The following is a 24304-nucleotide window of genomic DNA, read 5'->3' on the forward strand; positions in this document are numbered from 1 at the left end:
TTGTTTTGTTTTGTTTTTGTGAGACAGAGTTTCTCTGTGTAGCTTTAACTGTCCTGGAATTTGTTCTATAGCCAGTCTGACTTGAACTTACAGAGATCAACCTGTCGCTGCTCCGAGTACTGGGATTAAAGGCATGTGCCACCATCACCCAGCTCATTTTTAAATTTTTACTTATGTGTGCTTGTTTCTGTGTATATGCCATGTGCATGTGGTTGCAGGGACCAGCAGAGAGTGTTAAATGTCCTGAAGCTTGAAGGGCCCAAACCAGGAACTACCAACTTCCCCCCCCCCACTCCTCCACCCCCACCTCCAGGATGCTTAGTTCCTAGTTACTATGTACAACAGACCAGCTGCAAGAAACAAACAAAACCAAAGAAACTGCACAATGTTCCCTTCTGTAGCCAACCAATCAAAAGTGTTGACAGACCAGTTGCCCTGCCAAAAATATGACTCTGGAAAAATCACCTAACTTCTTCTAAATGTCAACCAATCAATAACTGACCCATACCTCTCTGCACTTGCTAATGTAACCCTGCAGTTTTTGCCTTTAAATACTCCAGCAGGAAGGCACCTCTTCTGACGGCTGCTGTGCCAGCAAACTAGACGAGGGTCCCTACTGCAGTTGGCTAGAGCAATAAACCTTGCTTTTGCAGTTAGGTGAATCTGTCTCTCTGGTGGTCTTTGGGGATCTCTGTGATTTGGGCATAACAGAGCTGAAGTTACAGACAGCTAGAGCCCTCCAACACTAGTGCTGGAAACTTAACACTGGTCCTCTGCAGGAACAGCCAGTACAGTGCCCTTAACTTTGAATGATTTTTCTAGCCCCAAGAGACTAATTTTAAAAATTCTCTTATGACATATTCTACTATTTTATATTATTTTTTACATTAAGGTTTTTGATTAAGCTTCAATAAAAAGGGATTAAATTTTTTAATCACATCTATCTCAACATGATTTAGTAAACATTTTTTGTTTTTTTGAGATAGGATTTCTCTGTGTAACAGTACTGGCTGTCCTGGAACTCACTTTGTAGATCAGCCTGCCTTTGCCTTCCAAGTACTGAGATTAAAGGTGAGTGCCACCACCGCCCAACAACATGATTTATTAAAAAGTACTTTTGTCCACTGACATTAAATTCAAGTCCCTCGTTATAGATATATTTCTGAACTCTACTTATGAGCTAGTATCTCATAGATTCTACTATGTTTTAAAATATGGGAACTGGGGACTGGAGAGATGGCTTAGTGGTTAAGAGTTCTTGCTGCCCTTTTAAAATAGGGCTAAAAAGGGGTCAAGTTAGGTTCCCAGCACCCACACTGGGCGTCTTCTAACTACTTTTAAATCTAGCTCCAGGGGCTCTGACACTACCTCTGTCCTTCACAGAAAGTCTCATACATGTACACATAGCATACATACTGACAGTCACATTTAAATTTGAATCTCTAAAATGAAACAAAGGACAATATGGGAATTCTAACCCCATTCCTCACCAGTTTCCTTCATATTTTTATAAATTTTTATTTAAATTAGAACAATCTTATTTTACATATTAATCCCAGTTCCCTCTCCCTCCCATGCCCATCAGCCTCCCATCCCATCCCCCATCCACTCCACAGGGAGCGTAAGGGCTTCCATTGAGGATCATCAAAGTCTGTCACATCATTTGAGGCAGGGCCTAGGCCCTCCCCTGTGTATCTAGGCTGAGAGAGTGTCCCTCTGTGGGATACTCTACAGTTAATCTGTAGTTTAAACACTACCTATATGGACATTTTAAAATAGGCTGATTCTAAAGTATACATAGGAAGTAACAAGAAAAATATACTTTAGAAATCAACTTCTTTATAAAAAGAACTAGTATGGCTTCCCTTTTTGTTTCTGTTAGATTTCTTTGTAAGAAACTGAAGTTTTACTAGATTCTCCATCCTCTGTTGTACTTTCAAACCTAGGCAGATCCTTATGTATGCAAGGCAAGTGTGATCAACTACTGTGCTATAAGCCCACCATTACTAGCTATTTCTTGTTGAACTGAAATAAAGCCTACCTCAAGCACAATTCCTTTAAATTAAAGAATAGTTGTTTATACATGTATACCAATACTGCTTACCAATTTTTTAAACAAAAATACCTTTTTTGATCATTTTCTTGCTGCTGTTTAACATGTTTGTTCTCAAATTCACGGATATTTTCCACACCAATTTCTTCACAGAAGTCTTGGAATATTTCATCTTCTACCTTTTAAATTATTTTAAAACAACTGATTTAATAACCATTTAAAATACACAAGCAGAGCTATGATTTTTCACTCTTAGCTTTTCCTGAATTAGACAGAAGCTACTCAATGCATTCAGCCCAGTGCTTTCTATTTCTTAGCTCCATAAACTATCCTCATATGTTTTCAAAGTTCTTATTCAGAAAACAATATGAAAAGCTTATGAGCTGGCTTTATTAAATGGTACTATGCACTGTCTAATATAAAGTTGTAGAGACTCTATTTACTTTAGCCCTGCTAAAATACAATGTTCTACATTTTAGAAAATGTATCCTTTATATGAGTAAGGGGAAACATCTTGGACAGTGAAAACAACTCAAGATTAGAGCATAGAATCAGTAATAAATTCCAAAAAACTAGCATAATCTCAATCCAACAATAATATCTAGCCTCAAATACAATAGCCTTTTAATAGTAAATCATGTTAAAAACTTGTGTATTTCAGTTAAATACACATGTGATAAGACTGATACAGTAGTTAAGTGACATTAATGCCAGTGGATAATTGAAAATCATGGGAAATTACAGAGGTCCTTTTTCTTCTGTACTGGTAGATCCTATTTTGATATTATGCTCTGTTCTGGGCATGAACAAATAACAATATCCAAAAGATGATTTCCTGAGCTAATCTTGAGTCCATAGTTGTTTGTACACAGCCAAGAAGCCCTAGCTCTGGTTTAGAACATTCTATATGCTACTTAATAACAAGTGCAATATTTATCACCTTATCTATCTTATCTTGAAATTCTTCAATTTTTTGTTGTTGTTTGTTGATTCCTTCATTCAACATAGTACACTGAGACTCAATATTCAGCAATTCACTTTGTAGCTGAGATTGTTCCTAATAAGAAAAACATTTGCTTAATAACAGACTATTTTATTTTTATACTGTAAGGCTAAAAACATGATAGGTGTCTTTTACAATGGACTCTGCTACAACTAGATAACATGATTAAATACTATAGAAATCATGAAGGACTGTAACAAAATCTTAAAACATGGGATAAAGTATCCACAATTATATAATAATATGTAAATATTATACTTTTTATTTTATTTTTTGAAACAGAGTTTCTCCGTGTAGCTCTAACTATCCCAGAACTCCCTTTATAGAACAGAATGGTCTCAAACACAGAGATCCACCTGCCTTTGCCTCCCAAATGCTAGAATTAAAGGCATGCACCGCCAATGCCTGGTGTAAATAACATTCTTAAAATTCGATGTTGTAATACAAATTTCTATCAAACTTTAGACAAGTCTACATTACCCGGTAAAATGCAGCAAGGTGCTTCTTTTTAATCATCTCTAGTTCATTTTGTGAATATTTGAGTCGTGTATTGGTTCCTTGTACTAAAGTTTGTATTTGTTTCAGATCTGCTTCCTTGCGGAGTGTCTTCATTAACTCCTAAACAGGGAAATGTGAGAACATTTTTACAGTGGAAAAGCACTTTTACTATTCAGTGCTTTCATAATAAAAGTGATTTTACACATAACCATTCAACAACTTCTTCTGAAAAGAGGTAAGGTATAGGGAATGTAGAGATGTCTCAGTGGTTAAAAGCACTGACTGCAAGGGCTGGAGAAATTGTTCAGCAGTTAACAATACTGACTGTTCTTCCAGAGGACCCAGGTTCAATTCCTAGTACCCACATGGTAGCTCACAACTGTCTATAACTCCAGTTCTAGGGGACCAGATACCCATGGCAAAAAAAATCAATGCATATTTAAAAAAAAAAAAAAGAGCACCGAGTGTTTTTGCAGATAAAAAAGTTCAATTCCCAACACCCACATGTGACTTACAATAATTTCCGGAGCTCACATTCAGTTCCAGGAAATTCAATACCCCCTTCTAGCCTCTGCAGGCATCAGGAAGTCAGGTGGTACACAGACATACGTACAGATAAAATACCCATACACATTAAAAAGGGGTGGGGTGCTGGAGAGAATGCTTGGTAGTTAAGAGTACTGGATACTCTTAGAGAGGACCCTGATGCTCAATTCTCAACCCTTACCCTGTAGCTGACAACTGTCTGATTCCAGCCCTAGGGAGTCCATGGGAACTGCATACATGTAGTGTACATAGGCATACATTCAAACAAACAACACACACACACACACATACACACACACACAAGCACACACTATATATGCAGCATTATATATATAAATATATATTATGTATAAAGTAAAAATGAAAAATGTATATATTATAAAATAAAAAGACTGGCTATGTAAGTTCATTTGTCATTTGGAGTAAGATAGCATACAACTTCCACAAAAAACTTACAAACTTTCCAACAGAGAAGACAGTTATGAAAAGTGAAAACCAAGCTAAACAACACACCTCTATTTATATCTCAAGTATTGGTGTTTTATTTCATGCAAGACATTCGGTACAGTGGGACTGATTGCTCAAAGGTATTATTTGTTTTTGCTTAATGTCTGTAAGCAGTGGATGAATGTTCTTTTCCTTACACTTCACTAGAGCTATGAATTGAAAATTTCAAGACTTTTGAGAATAAAACACTCAATTTGTATACTATCATCAGTATGTTTTATTTCCTGGCCATATGGCTGTTGTCTTTCAGTCACTAATGAGTGTGTGTGTGTGTGTGTGTGTGTGTGTGTGTGTGTGTGTTTATTTCATGTGTATTCAATGCCTGTAGAGACCAGAAGAGGTCATCAGATCCCCTGGTGCTAATTACAAGTGGCTGTAAGCTGCCCAACATGGGTGCTGGGAACAAACTCAGAATCACTTTAACTTTTGAGCCATCTGGTATTAGTCAGGGTTCTCTAGAGTAACAGAACTTGTAGAATGAATCCCTTTATATATAGACAAAGAGGATTTATCAGAATGATTTATAGGCTGTGGTCCAGTTAATCCAACAATGGCTACCCATGAATGGAAGGTCCAAGAATTCAGTAGTTGTTCAGTCCATGAAGCCAGATATCTCAGCTGGTCTTCAGTATACGGTGGGATCCTGAAGTAGGCTCTAATACCAGTAAAGAAATGGACTTGCCAGTGAGAGTGAGAGCAAGTTGGTAAAGAGTGAAGATTCCTTCTTCCATACCTTTATGTAGGCTTCCAGAAGATGGGGCCCAGATTAAAGATGAGTCTTTCCACCTCAAAGATCCAGACTAGAAGTGAATCTTCCCACTCCAAATTAAGCAAAATTCCCTCACATGCATACCTTCTCTTTTTGAGTTTTACTTAATTCTAGGTGTAGTCAAGTGGACAATCAACATAAGTTCACCCCTTGTCAACCTTACACACAACCATATCTCCCTATATCATGATTAATTTCCAAATGGAAACAATAACCAGGTCATGATTATGCCTAGCATGATATAATATTCCACATACACTTGCAAACATATATTTAACTAGGTAATAATTACACCTAACATGATATAACTATTCCACATACAACTGCAAACATATTATAAATTTAGAATAGGTGGCAATGTTCCTCAAGGGACATTCTTTTAATATCTCAAACTTAAGTATAACCATTGATACTCTCTTAATTGCATGTTAAGAAATGGAGAAAAGAAAACACAAATCACAAACATGTGGTACAAACACATTTTTCCCTTTGAGACAGGGTTTCTCTGCGTAACAGCTCTGGCTGTCCTGGAACTCTTTGTAGACAAAGCTAGCTTCAAAAATTCAAGAGCTCCACCTGCCTCTTAAGTGTTGGGATTAAAGGTGTGCATCACCACTACCTGGTGATTACAAACACATTCTTAACAAAATATATGACTGAAACATTCATTTAAATTTTAATCCTTTTTTTCTGCAACTGGTCACACAGCCTTAGATGGTATTTGTAACCATTTTTTTTCTACTACCCATTTTGTATTTCCTTCACCCTCAGCAAGTACTTCAACAGATCTTGGCTCTGTTCCTGAAGCAGTGACCAATACCTTTATTCTGGATGGGTCTTGTGCCCTTTGTCATCCTGCCTGGATAAGATTGTTGCAGTTTCCCCTGACTTTAATCACAGGATGTGGCAGCACTGAGAGATGCCCCAAAGGATCTGTACTCCAGACATAATCTTTCTTACCTCCATTGTGGAGAAGCAATACAATTTCCCCATGGTAATCAGGATCAATCACCCCTCTTAACACTGTTATTCCTTTCTTAGCCTATTGGCTTAAAAGCATCAGAAGCCCAAAGTGGCTGGAGATTGGAGGGAGTCTGAGCTTCCAGTTTAATGGAATGTTTATTGTAGCTCCTGGCAGAAGTGCTCTCCTACTCTGGAACCAAAGCATCTAGGCCAGCAGAACTTAAGGTTGTGAGAACAGGAAATAAAAAAATTTCCTAATGGGTCTCTAGAAGTGCTAGTGAGTAAACTATTTATTCCCTTCCTCATTCCTTATTTCCTGGACCCATGGATCCTTGCTATGGGAGAAACTGTACCATATCCTGGATATTGATTCAAAGCATATACTGCCTTCTGGGGAACCCTGCGCCAGTCCTCCAGGCTGCTGCCACCTAACTGGTACTGGAACTGTGTCTTCAAAAGGCTATTCCATATTTCTATCAGGATAGATACTTCAGGATGGTAGGGAACATGGTAAAAACCAGTGGATTCTATGATCATGGGTGCACTGTTGTACTTTTCTGGCTGTAAAATTAGTTCTTTGTAACACCATGATAGTAGAGAAAGTATTCTATAAATTCACAGATGGGGGTTTTGGCAGAAGCATCATGTGCAGGAAAGGCAAATTCATAACCAGAATAAATATCTACTCCAGTAAGAACAAAATGTTGTCCTTTCTACAGAGTAAATGGTCCAGGTTGTTGGCTGGTTGCCAATGGTGCCATATCTGGAGTTCAATGTTAGTCTCTGCTTTTGGCAGATCTAACACTCATCAGCAGCTGTAGCCAGATCAGCCTTGATGAGAGGAAGTCCATGTTGTCAAGCCCATGCACAACTCCCATATCTGCCACCATGGCCACTTTGTTCATGGTCCACTGGGCAATGGCAGGGATGGCTGGGGAAAGAGGCTGACTGTCCACATAATGGGCCACCCTACTTACTTGATTACTGAACTCATCATTTGAGAGCACCTTCTGATAAGCATTTACATGGGACACAAGAATCTTCACTTCCTTCACTCATTTGGAAAGATCTATCTACATAAAGGAGGATGGGCATTAAAAAAACTCGTTATGGAGTTTGCTTTCAGCATGGCAAATTAGCCATTTGAGCAAGAAACTGCTCTTTCCTGGACTGTTTGTTGCTAAATAAACTGGACATGCAGGACCCACAAGAAAATGACTACTAAACTTACAAAACAAGACTGTACTAAAGGGTTCCTGTTAAAATGGAGAAGTGTGCCAGACACACTATGGCCTATGGGCTAAAGATGGATGCCCCAACGTTACAGAGGAACTTTGGGTGACTGTCCAGGTGGCGGATGTCTCTGTCAGTTCTAGAATTTATATAATATCCTTCTATGGTCTTTAATAGAATTGAAGACAGATAGTTATGGTTATAGTTTTCTTCAGTTATTATAAAAGATAAGTATCCTTTTTTCTATTTAGACAGAAAAGAGGAGATGATGGGGAATGTATTGTGTATGTTTATCTTATTGATTGTTAAATAAAATACTGTTTGGCCAATGAGACAGCAAGTTAGGACTAGGAGTCAAAGAGGATTCTGGGAAATGTAGTAGATAAGTGATGATCCAGGCAGGAAGTGACATAGCAAGGAGACTCATATTTAAGCGAAGGAGAAACAGGAAGGGTCCCTTTTTCCCGTTCGCCTCCTCCAGTGGCAGGATGTGAGCCACCGACAAGGAGGGATGCCAATAAGGCATCTGATAAGTCTTATAAAATATACAGATTTATGATAATTAAGACTATGCTAACAGATGAGAAATCCTAGTCATTGGCCAAGCAACTTTGAACCTAATACACGTTTCTATGTATTCATTTGGGCCTAACTCAGGCGGGCGGCTGGTGTAAAGCTCACATGTGGCGGTGGGGCTCAGGAGGCTTTTGGCAGAAAGATTTATCATAACAGATATATCTACACACTTTTTTCCCCAGATGTCTTTCCCCAGATTGGAAAATAAGATTTTCCAATCTTATTCTTTCCAAGTCCCTGACCATCCAGATGATCCATTGGATCAGTGAACAATCACACATCTGGCTATTTCTCCTCCAAACAAAATTTATGATTGTGTGTACTGCTCAAGCCTACTGTGAAATTTCCCTTTGCTGGTGTCTTTCAAGGTTGTCTCAGGAAGGGACTATAATGCTACAGCTGTCCAGTTCTCGGTGGTGCCTACATAATGGGCAGAACCATCAGCAAACCATGCTCTGGTCTTCTCTTCCTCAGTCAGCCAATCATAGAACACCCTTATGAGGCTATAAATGCATGCTTGGTGGCAGACAGCATTTTAATGGGAGTAGAAACCATAGATATTTGGGTAATTTCTTCATGCAACTTGTCTGTGCCTTCAGGACCTGCTTGGGCCCAGTCATGTATGTACAACTTCCATTTGATAATGAAATGTGCTGTCTCTGAAATCCAAATAGGCCCACTGAACTTTGGTATGAGGCAGGTGCAATAACTTATCCTTCAACTTAGAAGGAATATCTCTGTGTACCCCAAACTACTGGACTCCTAATAATTTCACTGAGGTAAAAGGCCCTTGAATTTTGGTTGGATTTATTTCCCATCCTCTGATACATACATATTACAATTGATTCCAAAGTGGTTGCTACCCCCTGCTTACTTGGTTCAACCAGTGTAATGTCATCAATATAATGACTGATGTGATATTCTATGAAAAAGACAGATAGTCAAGAATCGTTTGAGCTAAGTCACAACACAGGGCTAGGTAGTTAATACATCCTTGAGGTAAAATCTGGCCTTGTTAACTGAAAGCAAATTGTCTTTATGGACAAGTACCAAGAAAAAGACACTTGCTAGATCAACAGCTATGTCTTAGAGTTTCTATTGCTGTGAAGAGACACTATGACCACAGCAACTCTTATAAAGGGAAACAATTAATTGGGGTGGCTTACAGTTTCAGAGGTTTATTCCATTACCATCATGATGGAACATAGCAGTGTGCAGGCACACATGGTGCTGGAGAGGGAGCTGAGAGTTCTACATTTTGATTCACAGGCAACAGGAATTGAACTGCATGCCATGCTGGGCATAGCTTGAGAATAGGAGACCTTGAAGCCCTCCCCCACAATGACACACTACCTCCAACAAAGCCATACCTTCTAATAGTGCCACTCCCTATGGGGGGCATTTTCTTTCAAACCACCATAAGGTGCATACCATGTACCAAGAAATGTGTTAATCTGCTCAAGTAAGGACACCACATCTGGTACAACAGCTGAAATTAGAGTGAGTGATTTTGTGATAGCCAACTGTCATTCTCCACAATCCATCTGTTTTCTGTAATAGCCAGATAGGAGAGTTAAAAGAGATGTGGTGGGAACCATTGCCCTATATCTTCCAAGTCCTTGATGATGACACTAATTTCTGCAGTTCCTGGGGATGTGATAATGTTTTTGATTCACTATTTTCCTTGGAAGAGGCAACTCTAAAGGCTTCCATTTAGCCCTTTCAGCCATAATAGCCTTCACTCCACAGGTCAGGGAACCAGAGTGATATTTTTGCCAACTTCTAAGTATATATACCCAAATTATACATCCTGGGAGTGGGGAGATAACCACAGGATGAGTTTGGGGACCCACTGAACCTACTGTGAGTTGGACTTCAACCAAAGTTCCATTAATCACCTGAAGCCCCTACTTTAACTGGAAGGCCACTGTGGTTATATCTTATTTGTATGCCACAATGTTTCTTCAGATTTCCCAGAATCAGCATCAGTTCAAAACCAGTATCTAACCTTCCCCTCAATGTAGTTAACTTTATAAAAGGTCTGGGGGAAGGCTAACAGTAAAACTTTTAGGTATTTCACCAAGGTCCTTCCTCAGAAGAACCTGGCTATCTCTTCATCCAAGGGTTCTGGGTCTGTAAGTTGGCTCAAGTCTGGAAATTAGTTCATGGACCAAGATTCCCTGTTGTCATCATCCAATGTAGACTTTCATTTGTTTGAGGTTTTTTTTACACTTATAAGAATAAACAAAAATGTAATACATTTGTTATATATTTCATGCCTCAAAACACCATAATTGATTAGTCAGTATCAAAGGTCCATATGAATCAAGCCTCATAGCATTCCCTTTCCTATGCTGACCATTAAGGGTCAGGCCATTATGGGCATTACTTTGTGTTGCCTGTTACAATAACTACAATCTTCTTGACTTTGGTGATTCAGTGCTGCGGCCTGGCCCCTGCTACTTCAGGGCCCAATTAAACCCATTGCATTTAATTCATCCAACAGAGCATCAGTATCTCTAGCCCTAAGGTTTGGCACAAGGTAAAGGGTGATGGAAAAGCTCTTCAAATGTGCTGGTACCCCTTTCACCATTTTACATCTTAGAGGATTAGTTAAGGGCATCAGTTCTGGGATTTCCTATTGTAGAGGATTAGGTTTTATACAGCGTACCCACTCTAGCATTGCAATTTCCCTGAGACTTAAAATCCTGTCATTAACAATAAGTCAAGGGATATCAGGAATCTCCAACTCCTCTTCAGTAGGCCATCTTTTGTTGTTGTTGTTTCGTTTTTTTTTAGGCCATCTTTTTCAAAAATGCTTCAGCCAAACATTCAAAGGGACTCTGGATACCCTCCCCTTAATTGTTCAATATTCCATATTAAATCTAGAATCTCTGCTCAATAAGACCATATCAATAAACTCACCCAGATCCAGGTTTATGTTCCTTTGACTATATTCCTTTCCCTTAAAACCATTCCCACACATATTCCTCAGACTTCTGTTTGAATGAATTAGCAAACCCACTAAGCTCTCTATTAGTGTACTGTACTTCATGGACTACACTCTCTACCTCCTGTCTACGAGCCTGATTTGCTTTAATGCTGGTTATAGATCTAGAGGCAACTACTGGTGGGCACCAAAGGATATCTCAGTATTGTCAGTCAAATACAGAAAAGGCAATACTTCAAGCGGTGGCAGCATATCTTCTGCAAAGGGTGGAGAAACTACTACTTAGATAATCCCTTGAGAATCTGAGGGTTCAAAGTTCTCAGCTTCCATACTGTCCTCCTACACATCCCCATTCCAAGTTATGGATCCCATTCTTTATCAATTAATGCCCTTACTTTAACTCCCGACACCTTCTGAAGCTGAAACTTGGATTTTTGCTGTAATTTAGTCAATCTTATAATGAAGGTTTTGGTTTTATTTTCTGCAACTAGAGCGGTGGCTGCTGGAGATTCTCTTCCAGGACACACTTAGAAGCCTTTAGATTGTTAATGCACATCTGGAGCTGGTCAATTTTATTATTAAGTTCATTGTTATCTTTCACCATATTCTGAGATGCTAGAAGCTGGTTAATTTTATCATTAATTCTTTTCCTTTGTCAATTTGTGCAGAGATGGTAGGAGCAAGTGACTAATATCACCATTTCCCACAAACTGTCAAAAGTTTTATATATAGAGACACCAAATCTGTTGCCACTCACAACTGGTGAATTGGGATAATCAAATGTGTTTGCCTCCTTAAGGCTATAAAATAGTTCACACTATGAGTTTTCAATACTCTCTGAGCTTCCAGGAGTAACTGGACAGGCTTTGGCAACTTGAAGTGCTAGCAAATTGGAAAGCCTATTCCAGATACCTAAAATATTCAGCCTTATACTCTGTTTCTCTAGAACACTTTCTGGTACAAAAAATCTGTATTAATCAGGATTCTCTAGAGTTATCGAAACTTATACCTACCCACTCACCCACCTACCTACCTACCTACTTACCTACCTACCTACCTACCTACCTACCTATGCACCCACCCACCCACCCATCCATCCATGGGATTTATTAGAATGACTGTGGTCCAGCTAATCATACAATGGCTGATAAGAATCTAGTAGGTCTTCAGTCCATGAGGTTGGATGTCTTAGCTGTTGTTCAGTATATACCAGAATTCCAAAGAAGTAGGCTTAATGTCAGTGAAAGAATGCACTTGCTAGCAAGGTGAGAGCAAGCTGGAAAAGATGGAAGCTTTCTTCTCCCATAACCTTATATAGGCTTCTAGTAGAAGGTGTGGCCCAGATTAGAGGTGGGTCTTCCCACATCAAAGATATGGATTAGGAGTGGATCTTCCCACATCAAACTAAGCAAAACTCCCTCACATGTGTGCGCCTCCATTTTGGGGTTTTAATTAACTCCAGATGTAGTCACAATGACAACCAAGAACAGCCATCACACATTTCTTCAGTCCTGAACCAATTACTCTTTTACTTGGTATTTTAATTAGGCCTAGTCACTGAATTCTATAAAATGCCCTTTTCTATACACAAGCATGTGACTTTTCTAATTCATATGTTGGATTACATTATCAACTGTGTCCTAATTAGGTTTTCTATTGTTGTAATAAAAACACCATGACCAAACACAACTTTAAGAGTAAAGGGTTTGTTTCATTTTACACTTCCAGGTTAATAGTCCATCACTGAGGGAAGTCAGGAAGAACTCAAGGAGGGCAGCAACCTGATGAAAGCAGGAACTGATAGAGAGGCAATAGAAAAGTGCTGCTTACTGGCTTGCTCCTCATGTGTTGCTAAGCCTGCTTTTGTATAGAACCTATTACCACCAGCTCAGGGGTGGCACTGCTCACAATAAACTGGGCTCTCCCACATCAATCATCAATTAAGAAAATATATCACAGAACAATATGGTAGGAGCATTTTCTCAATTGAGGTTTCCTCTTCCAAAACAACTCTAGATAATGTCAGTTTGACATATAATCGGTCAGTCATATGTATTCTCTTACTATATTGATGAAGATTCTATACTGACATTTTATTTAGAAATTATACACTTGGAGCTGAATAAATGGCTCAGTGGTTAAGAGTACTGGCTGCCATTGCAGAGGACCTGGGCTCCACTCCCAGAACCTACATGGTGTCTCACAATCTTCTGTAAATGCAGTTCCTGGAGGATTTTTTTTTTTCTAGATAGAGTCTCAACATGTAGCTCTGGCACTCCTAGAACTCACTATTATAGATCAGGCTGGCCTAAAACTCACACAGCTCCACCTGCTTCTGCCTCCAGAGTGCTCAGATTAAAAGTGTGTGCCACCATGCCAGGCCCTAATAAATCCTTTTAAAAATGCAAAGAAATGTACAACATATATGAGAAAGTACTAACTTAGTTATTAGACAAATGACTTAAAATAGGTAACAATACCTCATTACAAAAATGTGTGCAGGGAGCTTTATAACTCCAGCACTTGGGAGGCAGAGGCAGGCGTCTGAGTGTGAGGCCAGCTTGGTCTGTATAGTGAATTCCAGTATAGCCAGAGTCAGCCCTTGTCTCAAAAAAAAAAAAACAGAAAAGAAAAGAAAATTAAAAAGGCACAGCAAACAAACAATTCACAGAAATTAATAAGAAAAATTACTTTGTTTTGCATAATTATTTTCCTTAATATTTTATAACTTTTATGATGAGGATTTACCTTTAGCTCTTGGACTAGTTGGCCTCTTTTGTCTCTTAGACTGTGCAACTCTTTCTCATCCCAGCATAGAGCCTTGTGTTTTAAGTCACTTGATCCTCCAGAGATCACTCCAGATTTTAAAAACAGTGTTCCATCAAGTGCTACTGCCTGTATCATAAAAACATTTTACCTTAAGAAATGTATTTTAAGATAACTTTTGAAGCTGAGATTTGTAGATGTAAAAAACACTTTCCAAAATTTACTAATAAAATACTGTTTTTTGAAGGACTACAAACCACAAATTTAAAACTTATTTTTACTAAGGCTAGGCAATAAATTAAAAGCAACCATAGAGGTTTAAAATAAGCTGTATATTAGCTCCAAACATACATAATACTGAGAAGCAAAAACTATATTTAACATCAGATGATTTGTATTAATATATATTATATAACTATATAATATATAATCTTATTATGAAAATGACCTTAATAACATTAGGATACTCTAAAACAATTGCATTCTCCAAAATGAATATAGAAAGAAATTTAAAGTCAAAATTGTCCAGAATTTATAATGTTCTAAGTGAGTGCTTTAATGGAATAAATTAATCAATTTTTAACATTTTATAAATGTTTCTACCTAATTAGAATGAAAAACATTCCTGGCCCTAGCCTCCAGCTGCTTTCCCTAGAGATAATCAGAATTTGTGTGTAAATTCTTAGATATTTTCCTGGAGATATCTTGCATGTACAAATGCCTTCAGGCATCCTACTACACATTAGGGTACATTTGTTAGGGTAGTTGTAAGGAGAAAGAACCTAAAGCATAAGTCAAGCATACCAGGCAAGCATTCTATCCTCAGCCGTATATATTGTTCTTTTATTGATATCCTTTTTTCCTTAGTTTTTAAATATTTATGTGTATAAATGTTTTGCCTCTATGTATGTATGTGTGCCATGTCCAAGCCTGGTGCCTGTAGAGGCTAAAAGACCACATTAAGTCACCTATAAAAGGAGTGGTAGGTGGTTGTGAGTCACTATGTGGATGCTGAGAATTGAACCCAGGTCTTCTGGAAGACAAGTGCTCTAAACTGCTGAGCCATTTCTCCAGCCCTGTGAGAAGCTGTGGTTTTTGTTTGTCTTTTTTGCTTTTTTTTTTTTGAGACAGAGTCTTAAATAATCTAAACTGGCCTGAAACACACTGCAGAACCAAGGATGACCCTGAAATCCTGACCCTCCTGCATCCACTACCCAAGTCCTCTGGGCTTACAGATATGTACCACTATGCCTAGCAGAATTGCTGACTTTACATTATGTTGTTTGTAGGTACTGTATATGATTTATACACACTACTATTCTTTAAATAAACTAGCCTATTTTGCAATGTCACTTGACATGTAAAATTCTAAAGCATAGGAAGTCTATAGGAAATCAAAAGCACAAATTGCAGATGAGAGACTTTCTGTGAAAAGGTGGTATTTATATCCAAATCATTTTACCAAACTTAAAACACAGAAAAAAATTTTTACATTTCTGGAATATAGTTGAGATATAAATAAACCAGATTAAAATTATTAAATAAGAAAGAACAAGATACAATACAATCAGATAAAGCATGTTGTAGCAAAAATAAAACTGTAAAATTGTATACATGTATACAATCTTTAAAAATCTATTTATAGGGCCTGGAGAGATGGCTCAGTGGTAGAGCACTGGCTGCTAGAAGACCTGAGTTCGGGTCCCAGCATTCACATAGAAGCTCATACATAACTCTGTAACACCAGTTCCAAGGAAGCTCATGCCCTCGTCTGGTCTCCATAGGTACGGGGCACACACATGGTACACAGACATACATGCAGGCAAAACACCCATATACAGAAAATAAAAGCCTATTTTATAAATGTATATAATTTTATAAAGGTACAATTTTCACATAATAAGATACCTTAATAGGTAGCATTAAACTTGCTTATATTTAACATATAAAAATCAATGATAATGGTTGCTTAAAAGACAGTGATCATATTACTCTTAATATTATTAAGAAACACCAACAATATGTAGCATTAATCATGCTAGAAAAAATGATCAATTAAAGAATGGAAATTATCTCAGAAGAATACCTTGTTTTGTATTGATATTTTGATACTATATTTGATACTAGGCATTTTACTTGCTGAGGACTGCATGCTAGGCATTCTGGCAGCATTATGCATTCATTATGTTTTTAATGTAAGCTTCATAATCTTATGAAAGAATATTATCGCCTCAATTTTAAATAAGAAAAAATAAGAGTTTCAGAATTTACCTAAAGTCACACAAGTAATTACTATATAACACCATCAATCTTACTTTATGGCTTAGGCACTTATAAAGTACTGATATACTTTATAAAATAATATATAATTAACTGAACAATACTTTAGCATTGCTCAATGAAATACAAACTGCTCAGTGAAAAAACTATCTCTGCCTTACTGTTCTGAGACAATGTTTATTATTGAACTGGAGGCTTGTTATTTAGATTAACCAGATTTTGGGTTAATTCAAATGTTTCTGCCCTCTAATTCTAGAGTGGGCATGTGGAGCCATGTCTGGATTACGTGGGTGCTATGGATTTGAAGTCAGGTCTGTATGCTTGCAGAGGAAGCATTTTTACCCACTAAGCCATCTCCTTTGCCCCTAAAATATTTATTTTTGAAAGAAAAGTCACTCCCTTGAAAGACTAGTATTCAGTAACATTTCAACTGTGCTATTATAAATTCAATTCTGTTAAACTTCTATGTATGCTTGTCAGTGGTAGTGCATATCTTTAATCTCAGCATTCGGGAGACAGAGGCAGGCTGATCTCTGTGAGTTCAAGGTCAGTCTGGTCTAGAAAGTGAGTTCCAGGACAGCCAGGGCTACACAGAGAAACCCTGTCTTGAAAACAACAACAAAAACAACACTTCAGTATATAAAAACATTCCTATGGGGGCTGGAGAGATAGCTCAGAGGTTAAGAGTATGGGCTGCTCTTCCAGAGGTCCTGAGTTCAATTCCCAGCAACCACATGGTGGCTCACAACCATCTATAGTGAGGATCTCGTGCCCTCTCTACACATAATAAACAAACAAACACATTCCCATTAAGTTATATATGAACAAAGAATGTAAAGAAAGTAAAAATAAATTATTCCTGTTATTCAAATGTAGTACATAGAAAAATGCAGGGAAAATACAGGATCTGCAAGGGCATGTATTCCAAACAAAGTGAAAAACTCAATTGCCTTAGGATACCATAATAAATCAAATTTCTAAAATACAATTTGTGATATAAAGAATGCTACAGAAGTTAATTTTATAAGACTCAACTGAAGAGCTGAGGATGTAGCTTAGTTGGTAGAGTGCTTGCTTAAATATACAAAGCCTTGGGTTCAATCTCTAGCACATACACAACTGGGCATGATAGTGCACAATGCATGCCTGTAATCCCAGCACTTGGGAGGCAGAGGCAGGAAGATCTGAACAGCAACTGAAACCATCTTAAGTTGTCCTAGGTTGATTGTCCTTATTAAAAAGAACATACAAAACCATGTGAGAGAGAGGGATAAAAGGAGGAGAGGAGAGCGAGAGAAGACAAGAACACTTAGGTGGAAGTGTGATCAAGTCTCTCACCTTTCGTCTTTCAGGTCCACCGAATGCAATATGTCTTGCTTCTTCCACAGTCTCACAGACAAGGCCATTACCACACACAAACTGAATCACTTTCTTTAACTGAGGAAACTGAGTCTTTATAACATCAATCATCATTTTACAGCCCTTAATTTCCCTTAGTCGTTCATTGATTGGCTTGATCTGAAAGGTTAAAAAGAGATGTGGTATATTAGTTACACTAAAATAAAAACCAAATGCTTGTTATATTCTTTTCACAGCATAGCCAAGGGCTAACAACATGCTCTTATACACAATGAACTTTCAATAAGAGTATGAGAAACTTATGTCCCACATTATATTGTGTAATATTTTTCAAAATTAGGAAAATTTCATCAAAAGCCAGAAGAAAGAACTTCTAGATTCACTTGCCACTAACTAGTTGGAACAAAACAACATATAAGAAATGCTTTGTGTTCTTTAAAGCATAAAACACACTGGAATACAGTTGCCACTTAGATATGTATCCAAAAGCAGCACAGTACTTACAGATCTAAAAACAAAAAAACCCTCTACACTGAAATGACTAGGACAGTCTTCAGATCATAGATATACTTTTCAGGTTTCTGTCTATGAGTCAAGTGTAGCTGTTGTGTATTACTGAAAACTACCAAAAATGATCTTATTTCTGTTAAAACAAAAATCCTATGTATACTAAAAGGTGCTTATGTATGCACATGGGAAAGGTAGATACATACACACATATATGTGTACATATGTTCATATGGCCTGAGTGTATAGAGAAACCCTCTAAAGTAGAATTTAAGAACTGTGTCCTAAAAAGAAATATTCCTTTTATAATTAATATATTTCTATGTAAGGTTATTTTTTTACATTTATTAATTAATTTATTTGTTGTGTGTGTGTGTGTGTGTGTGTGTGTGTGTGTGTGTGTGTGTGTGTGTGTGTGTGTAGGTGACCTCTAGTTGATGCTGGAAATTAAAGGACAACCTATGAGAATTGGTTTCTCTCTTTCTACCATGTGGGTAGAGGGCCTGAACCTCGAACTCAGGTTGTCATGCTTGGTGGCAAATCCCTTTACCCACTGAGCCATTTGATGGCCGTATGTAAAATTTTTGTTATTGTCATTTTTTCTTATGTAAGATTTTAATTTTAAAAAAATTTTGTCTGCAAAAGTATCTGTGCACCACATGCATCAAGTGCCCACAGAGGCCAGAAGAGGGCGTTAGATGACCTATGACTGGAGTTAACAAATGGTTGCTAGCTGCTATGTAGGTGTGCTGGGAATCTAACCCAGGTCCTCTATAATAGCAGCTAGTGCTCTTAACTGCTAAGCCAACACTTCAGACTCTACCAGATTTCTGTAAAATATGTGTTTGCCTTGAAATATGAGTAACAAATAAAAATGATTTTTACCAGGCATGGTAGTACATATCTTTAATCCCAGCACTCAGGATTCAGAGGCAGGCAAATATCTTAAAGAGTCTGAAGCCAGTCTGGTCTTCATAGTGAGTTCGTCAGCCAAGGCCAAGTGAGACCTTGCTCCCCACCCCACCCCCTACCCCCTAAAAAACAACAAAAAGATTTTAACAGGCAAATGAATTAAGAGTAAAATTTTGTCATGGCCATACACATAACTGAAACTATGGAAGTATAGCACAAAAGGTGAGTGTGACCTTGATTAACACAGCTAGCATTTGTCGTCTCCACTCTCAGGCATTGCTCCAGGTAAAGATCTCTTGCCACAGTCCAACAAGGTAATTTACTCTTTTACTTCACAGATGAAGAAACTGAAGTTCAGAAGACTTAAGAACAAACTAGTAGAGCTACTTTGGTGTAGTACCAGGATCCATGCTGTACAGGCCTGTGCTCTTAATCTGATGCACTCTGCCTGCAGTTCAGAGTCTAGACCATTGACCTAAATAGAATATTTTCTTCAGTTGTCAATGAAAAGAATCTCTAAATGGTAGTAATAACAAAGTTCCTTTTCAAAATTTGGCCTGCTTTACACATCAGGACCAGACACTTACACTTGAGTTGCCAGTTACCAACATATATGTCTTAACCCAGTTCTTATACTTTGTTACAAAACAGGACATATTGTTGGTGGTAAGCAGAGCAGTGTACTTCTCCAGTGATGGAACTGAAGACATTTAGAATTGTAGCAAAACTAGATTCAGAAGAAGTAACATAAATCAAGAAAGATAGCAGTTGCTTGGTATTATTCACCTGCCAGTTCAGAAACACCAGTCATTTGAATGACTGTCTAACTGGCAGCCAAGTCACACCACCACCACCCACACCACCCCCATCCCATAGCTGCCAGTTTGGACCAATAAAGACATTAAAGACTTAAACTAAAGACATTAAATTTGGTAACTAATAAATACAAAACATTAAAAATTCTTACATCAAGGTAATCTAGAGCAAGGAATGTCTCAGGTTCAGCTCTTTCCTCCTTCAGAAATTGAATACAATCTTTTGCTACCTTTTCTGAGGCTACAACAATGGCAACCATGTACCGGCCAAAAAGCTTAGTCACAGCCAGCTGGTATTTCTTATGAATAGGATGACACAGATCAAGAAGTCTTCCAAACTAAGTAGGTTTTAAAACAGAAGGAAAAAAAATACATGAATGAGAAACATATAACTTTTCTAATATAACAAAGAAACATAGATAACTAATTGTAAAAAATTTATGTCTAATAGTCATTATTTAAAATTCAATTGAATGCTTAAATATTTTTAATTTGGACAACTGTTCAGATCTTTCATTTTCTATAATGGACAACCTCTTGACTGCTTTCCCACAGCATGAACCAATTGCCTTCTTTGAGCATTAAGTGACTGAATCTATATTCCTGCTCTACCCACTCTCCTTGGAGGACTGGACATAGGAGGGCTCAGCTGATGCTTTGTAAAAGTACAGTTTGAATATCTCATTCTCTTTCTCTCTGGAGTTTTTAATTAGCATCCTGTTTCAAGGCAGTTCTATCCTGTGTAGGAAAACACACTTTTATTTGGTAAGAAGGATTCAAAAAGGCCTCTCAACTTAATGGGAAACCCTGGAGGAACCTTTCATTGAGAGAGCATTTGAGGTTCCCCCAGATTTTCTAATTTTTAAAACCAATTCCTTTACTTGGGAAAGGAAATGAGTACATAAGTTGTGCTTCTTGTCAAATTAAGGCATACTAGGTCAAGTATTTTCAAAATTTAGTCAATTAACCACTTTGGCTTCTACAGAGTTTGGAACAAGCAATCCTATACTTAAACTGCAGAGCCATCTCTCCAGCCATTTCTCCTCCTTTTAAAAAGAAATCTGTACTATTGCCATTTTTGCCACTAGATATGATTACTGCACTAGTGGGTTTTTTAAATAAAGAGTTTTGTCATTTTGCTATGAATTGAAGATTCAGCAACCTAGTCCCATTCTTCTATTATTATCATCATCCATGATTCAAAGTAAAGATTAAGTAGAAACACCAAAGACGTGGGGATATATGCCTCAGTTGATAGAATGCTTGCCTCACATACATGAGGCCCTAAGTTTAGTGCCCCCCACAGTTTTCTGAAAAAAAAGATGTTCAATAAAGACAATGTAAAGGAGATAAAGTAGGTGACCATGAAAATGTAACACTATGAAGGCAATGATTAAGTGTCAAATACTAAAAAACAAGCCATAAGGAAATCATAGGGTACACTGAGGCAGAAGTAAGGCCCCTGATATAATAGAAAACAATGTTGTAAGGCTAACACCCCATGTGACAGAAGATATCACTGTATTCTGGCCAAAGAATACTACTTAGTACTACTAGATAAAGTCAGAAAATTAAAATATGGCAACAATACCTGCCAGAAATCATGAAGAACTTTAGTGTTGAGGTGTAGGGATATAATGTATACTGGCTAGGTACTGTGTTCATATAAATGTTTCTTTTCAATAATTGCCTACAAACACAATCTGAAATTACTTACTTCTTGCTCTATTTACTATTGTATTTTAAATATAAAATTGTCAAATATAAAATATATTTCTAAAATACTTCTGCTACCTTACAATGGTTATATTTTCAATCTCAAGAAACAAGACTATTTTTAGAAATGAGAAAGCATAGGCTTTAAAATGAACTATTTATTCTAATTACCACAGAATCTGGGTAAAGTCTTTTAAGATGTTCCAGAACTTCAGCTCTCTTCCGCTGACGTTTTCCCTCATGGTTATCAATTCCAGCATTCTGCAATTCACTTCTAATAAGACTCAATTCTTCATTAACTTCAGACATCCTTGATTTTGTATCATCAATTTCTTTTATCAGGGCTTCTTCTTGCTGTTTTTTATCTTTCAAGCAATCCCTACAACAGTAACAAGAATAACCACCAAAAATTTGAGAAGTTAACAGATTAAAACAGTCTTGTTTGGCACTGAATGAGAATGGAGTAGTGCTCTATCAGTTAGAAAATAAATACAAAAAACCATCCAACACTAAACAGGCAAAGGAGTGTTTGACTATTCTTTATTTGAAAATACTTACTTCTGGTTACTACAAGAGTAAGTATAGACCAATATAAACCAGAGCAACCATCACATGCTTAATAATATCAATGGAAAACCACCTAAAATTCCTTGGTGGTAGATTAAAATACTATATATTAGCTTTCATGACACAATTCATTATTTTTAAACTTTTTGAAGTTTATTTTTATTTTATGTGTATGCATGTCTGTGAACATTTATGTAGTGCCCATGTAAGCCAGAAGAGGGCATCAGATCCTCTGGATCTGTTATTATAGATGGTTGTAAGCCCAACTGCCATGTGGGTACTTTGAATCAAACCTGGGTCCTCTAGAAGAGCAGCCAGTGTTCTTAGCCACTGAGCCACCTCTCCAGCCACCATAATTCATTACTGATTTGTGAAATGACAATATCAAAATGAGATTTAAGTATTTCCATTGTTATATATTCATATTTTCAAAATTTTAAACATTTTATACATTTTGATTTTCAATTTTTAGATATATTTATCACATGGTAAGTATAATTTTTAGCAATCTATAAAGAAATGAAAGACATTGAAGTGAGAATATCACACAATAGTAACATTCATTCACTATTTAGAGAATACACTGGATCATTCAGATACAAAAAAACTGCAAAGATTGTTTTTCTACTTACATGCATGTCTTTGTGTATTCCTCCAACTTCTCTATTCGTTTTTTATGCTCTTCTATTTGCTCTTTTATTTGTTTTAGATTTCCCTATAATAAGAAATAAAAACTAGAATCAATTCCAACATTTCAAAATCAATAAAATGACATAGCTAGAATTTATTATATTGTAAGCTGTTAAAAGCTTGAAATGTATCAAATAAGACTATATGAAAATATTCAAGGCTAATGTGATGGCTTAGCAGGTAATGGTGCTTGCTATTAAGCCAAGTAATGAACTGAGTTCAATCATAAGGACATAAAAAAAAGAAAAAGCCAACTCTCAAGTTTTCCTCTGACTTCTACATATGCACCACAGTGTGCTTGGGCATTCACATGCACAAACATATAAATAAATGTAATAAAAATCTAAGAGAAAATATAAAAGAAAATTTTAATTTTGAAAAAGCCATCTGATAAAAAGCTTTTACATGTCACAGAATGGGGATCAATTCTGACTGTATTTTGCAAAATATTTGGTCTCCAGTGATTTTATTCATAAATTTAAACTTCAAGGCATATTGTTTTTTTAAAATTTCTTTTATGTGTATTAGTATTTTGCCCACATGTATGTATGTGTACTACATTCATGCCTGGTATCAGATCCCTGGGAACTTGAGTTATGGGTTATTGTGAGCCACCATGTTAAGTGCTAAGAACTAAAACCTGAAAGAATTCCAAGTGCTCTTAACCACCAAGCCATTTCTCCAGCTCAAAGTTATTATTTTCAAGTACCTATACAGTTATTAGTCTTTAAAATTAATTCATTCAATAAATATTCACACTCGGGCTACTATGTGGTAGGAACTAGAGATATATGAGTGGGATAAAGTCCCTGTTCTCAGGAAAATAAGTATCACCGTGATGCAAGAACTGACAGGGCAACTAACAGGCATAAGGCAAGAACTTCATGCAAGTCTTGCTCTATTTGTCCTTTACCATTAAATCCAAATAATGCAAAGCAGCAGTGTCACCCGAGAAAGGCAAGGTCTAAGATGCCTGAAATCACACATAGCACTGGATCCTAGCCATATCATGTTTTCTCCTATCTAAATGCACTGATGACACTTAAAATAACCAATAATAAAACAGATTATAAATACAACAATGTAAGATTACTTGTGAGTTATTTATTTTTTGAATTTTCCAGTTAGTTAGACAGGGACATAACTGAAACCATGCATGGGAAAGGAAACTGGAGGGTAGGGAGAATAGTCAGATTTTTTAACGTTTAGCCTTCTTCCCATCTAATTGATTATAATCCATGAAGCAAACATGTATTGTGCTAGGTGCCAGAATTATAAAAATGAGCAAGACAGGCTGAGATGACTCAGATGGCTAAACAAATATGAGAACTTGACTTCAAATCCCTAATAGCCACATAGAGTTAGGAGTAGCTATACCCACCTGTTGCCCCAGCGCTATGGGGACAGAGACAGGACAATTGCTAGTGTTTGATGGCTGCTAGATTACCTTCAGGTTCAGTGAGAGACCTTGTCTGAAGGAAATTAGGAGAATGATAGAGCAAGATACTTGCTGTGTTCTTCTGGGCTATGTACCAATATACACAGGCTCATGTACTTACCTGCGCACACCCAAGTACAAGTCTTCCCCCATCTC

At 37.2% G+C, this 24304-nt stretch overlaps 1 protein-coding gene across 2 annotated transcripts in view; it reads right to left on the bottom strand.

Annotated features, from left to right (window-relative positions):
• Positions 1–24304, bottom strand: part of Smc1b (structural maintenance of chromosomes 1B) — a 57759-nt gene that overhangs the window by 19408 nt on the left and 14047 nt on the right. For both annotated transcript variants that reach the window (XM_027396005.2, XM_027396004.2), the window contains exons 8-15: positions 22653–22735; positions 21625–21832; positions 19890–20075; positions 17483–17662; positions 13847–13993; positions 3537–3674; positions 2994–3110; positions 2126–2232 (exon numbers count right to left, since the gene is read on the bottom strand). In XM_027396005.2, the coding sequence (XP_027251806.1) occupies positions 2126–2232; positions 2994–3110; positions 3537–3674; positions 13847–13993; positions 17483–17662; positions 19890–20075; positions 21625–21832; positions 22653–22735 (1166 nt within the window). The remainder of the gene's footprint in view (positions 1–2125; positions 2233–2993; positions 3111–3536; positions 3675–13846; positions 13994–17482; positions 17663–19889; positions 20076–21624; positions 21833–22652; positions 22736–24304) is intronic.

The sequence above is a fragment of the Cricetulus griseus genome, chromosome 2 (assembly GCF_003668045.3).
Source record: "Cricetulus griseus strain 17A/GY chromosome 2, alternate assembly CriGri-PICRH-1.0, whole genome shotgun sequence".
Lineage (NCBI taxonomy): Eukaryota > Metazoa > Chordata > Mammalia > Rodentia > Cricetidae > Cricetulus > Cricetulus griseus.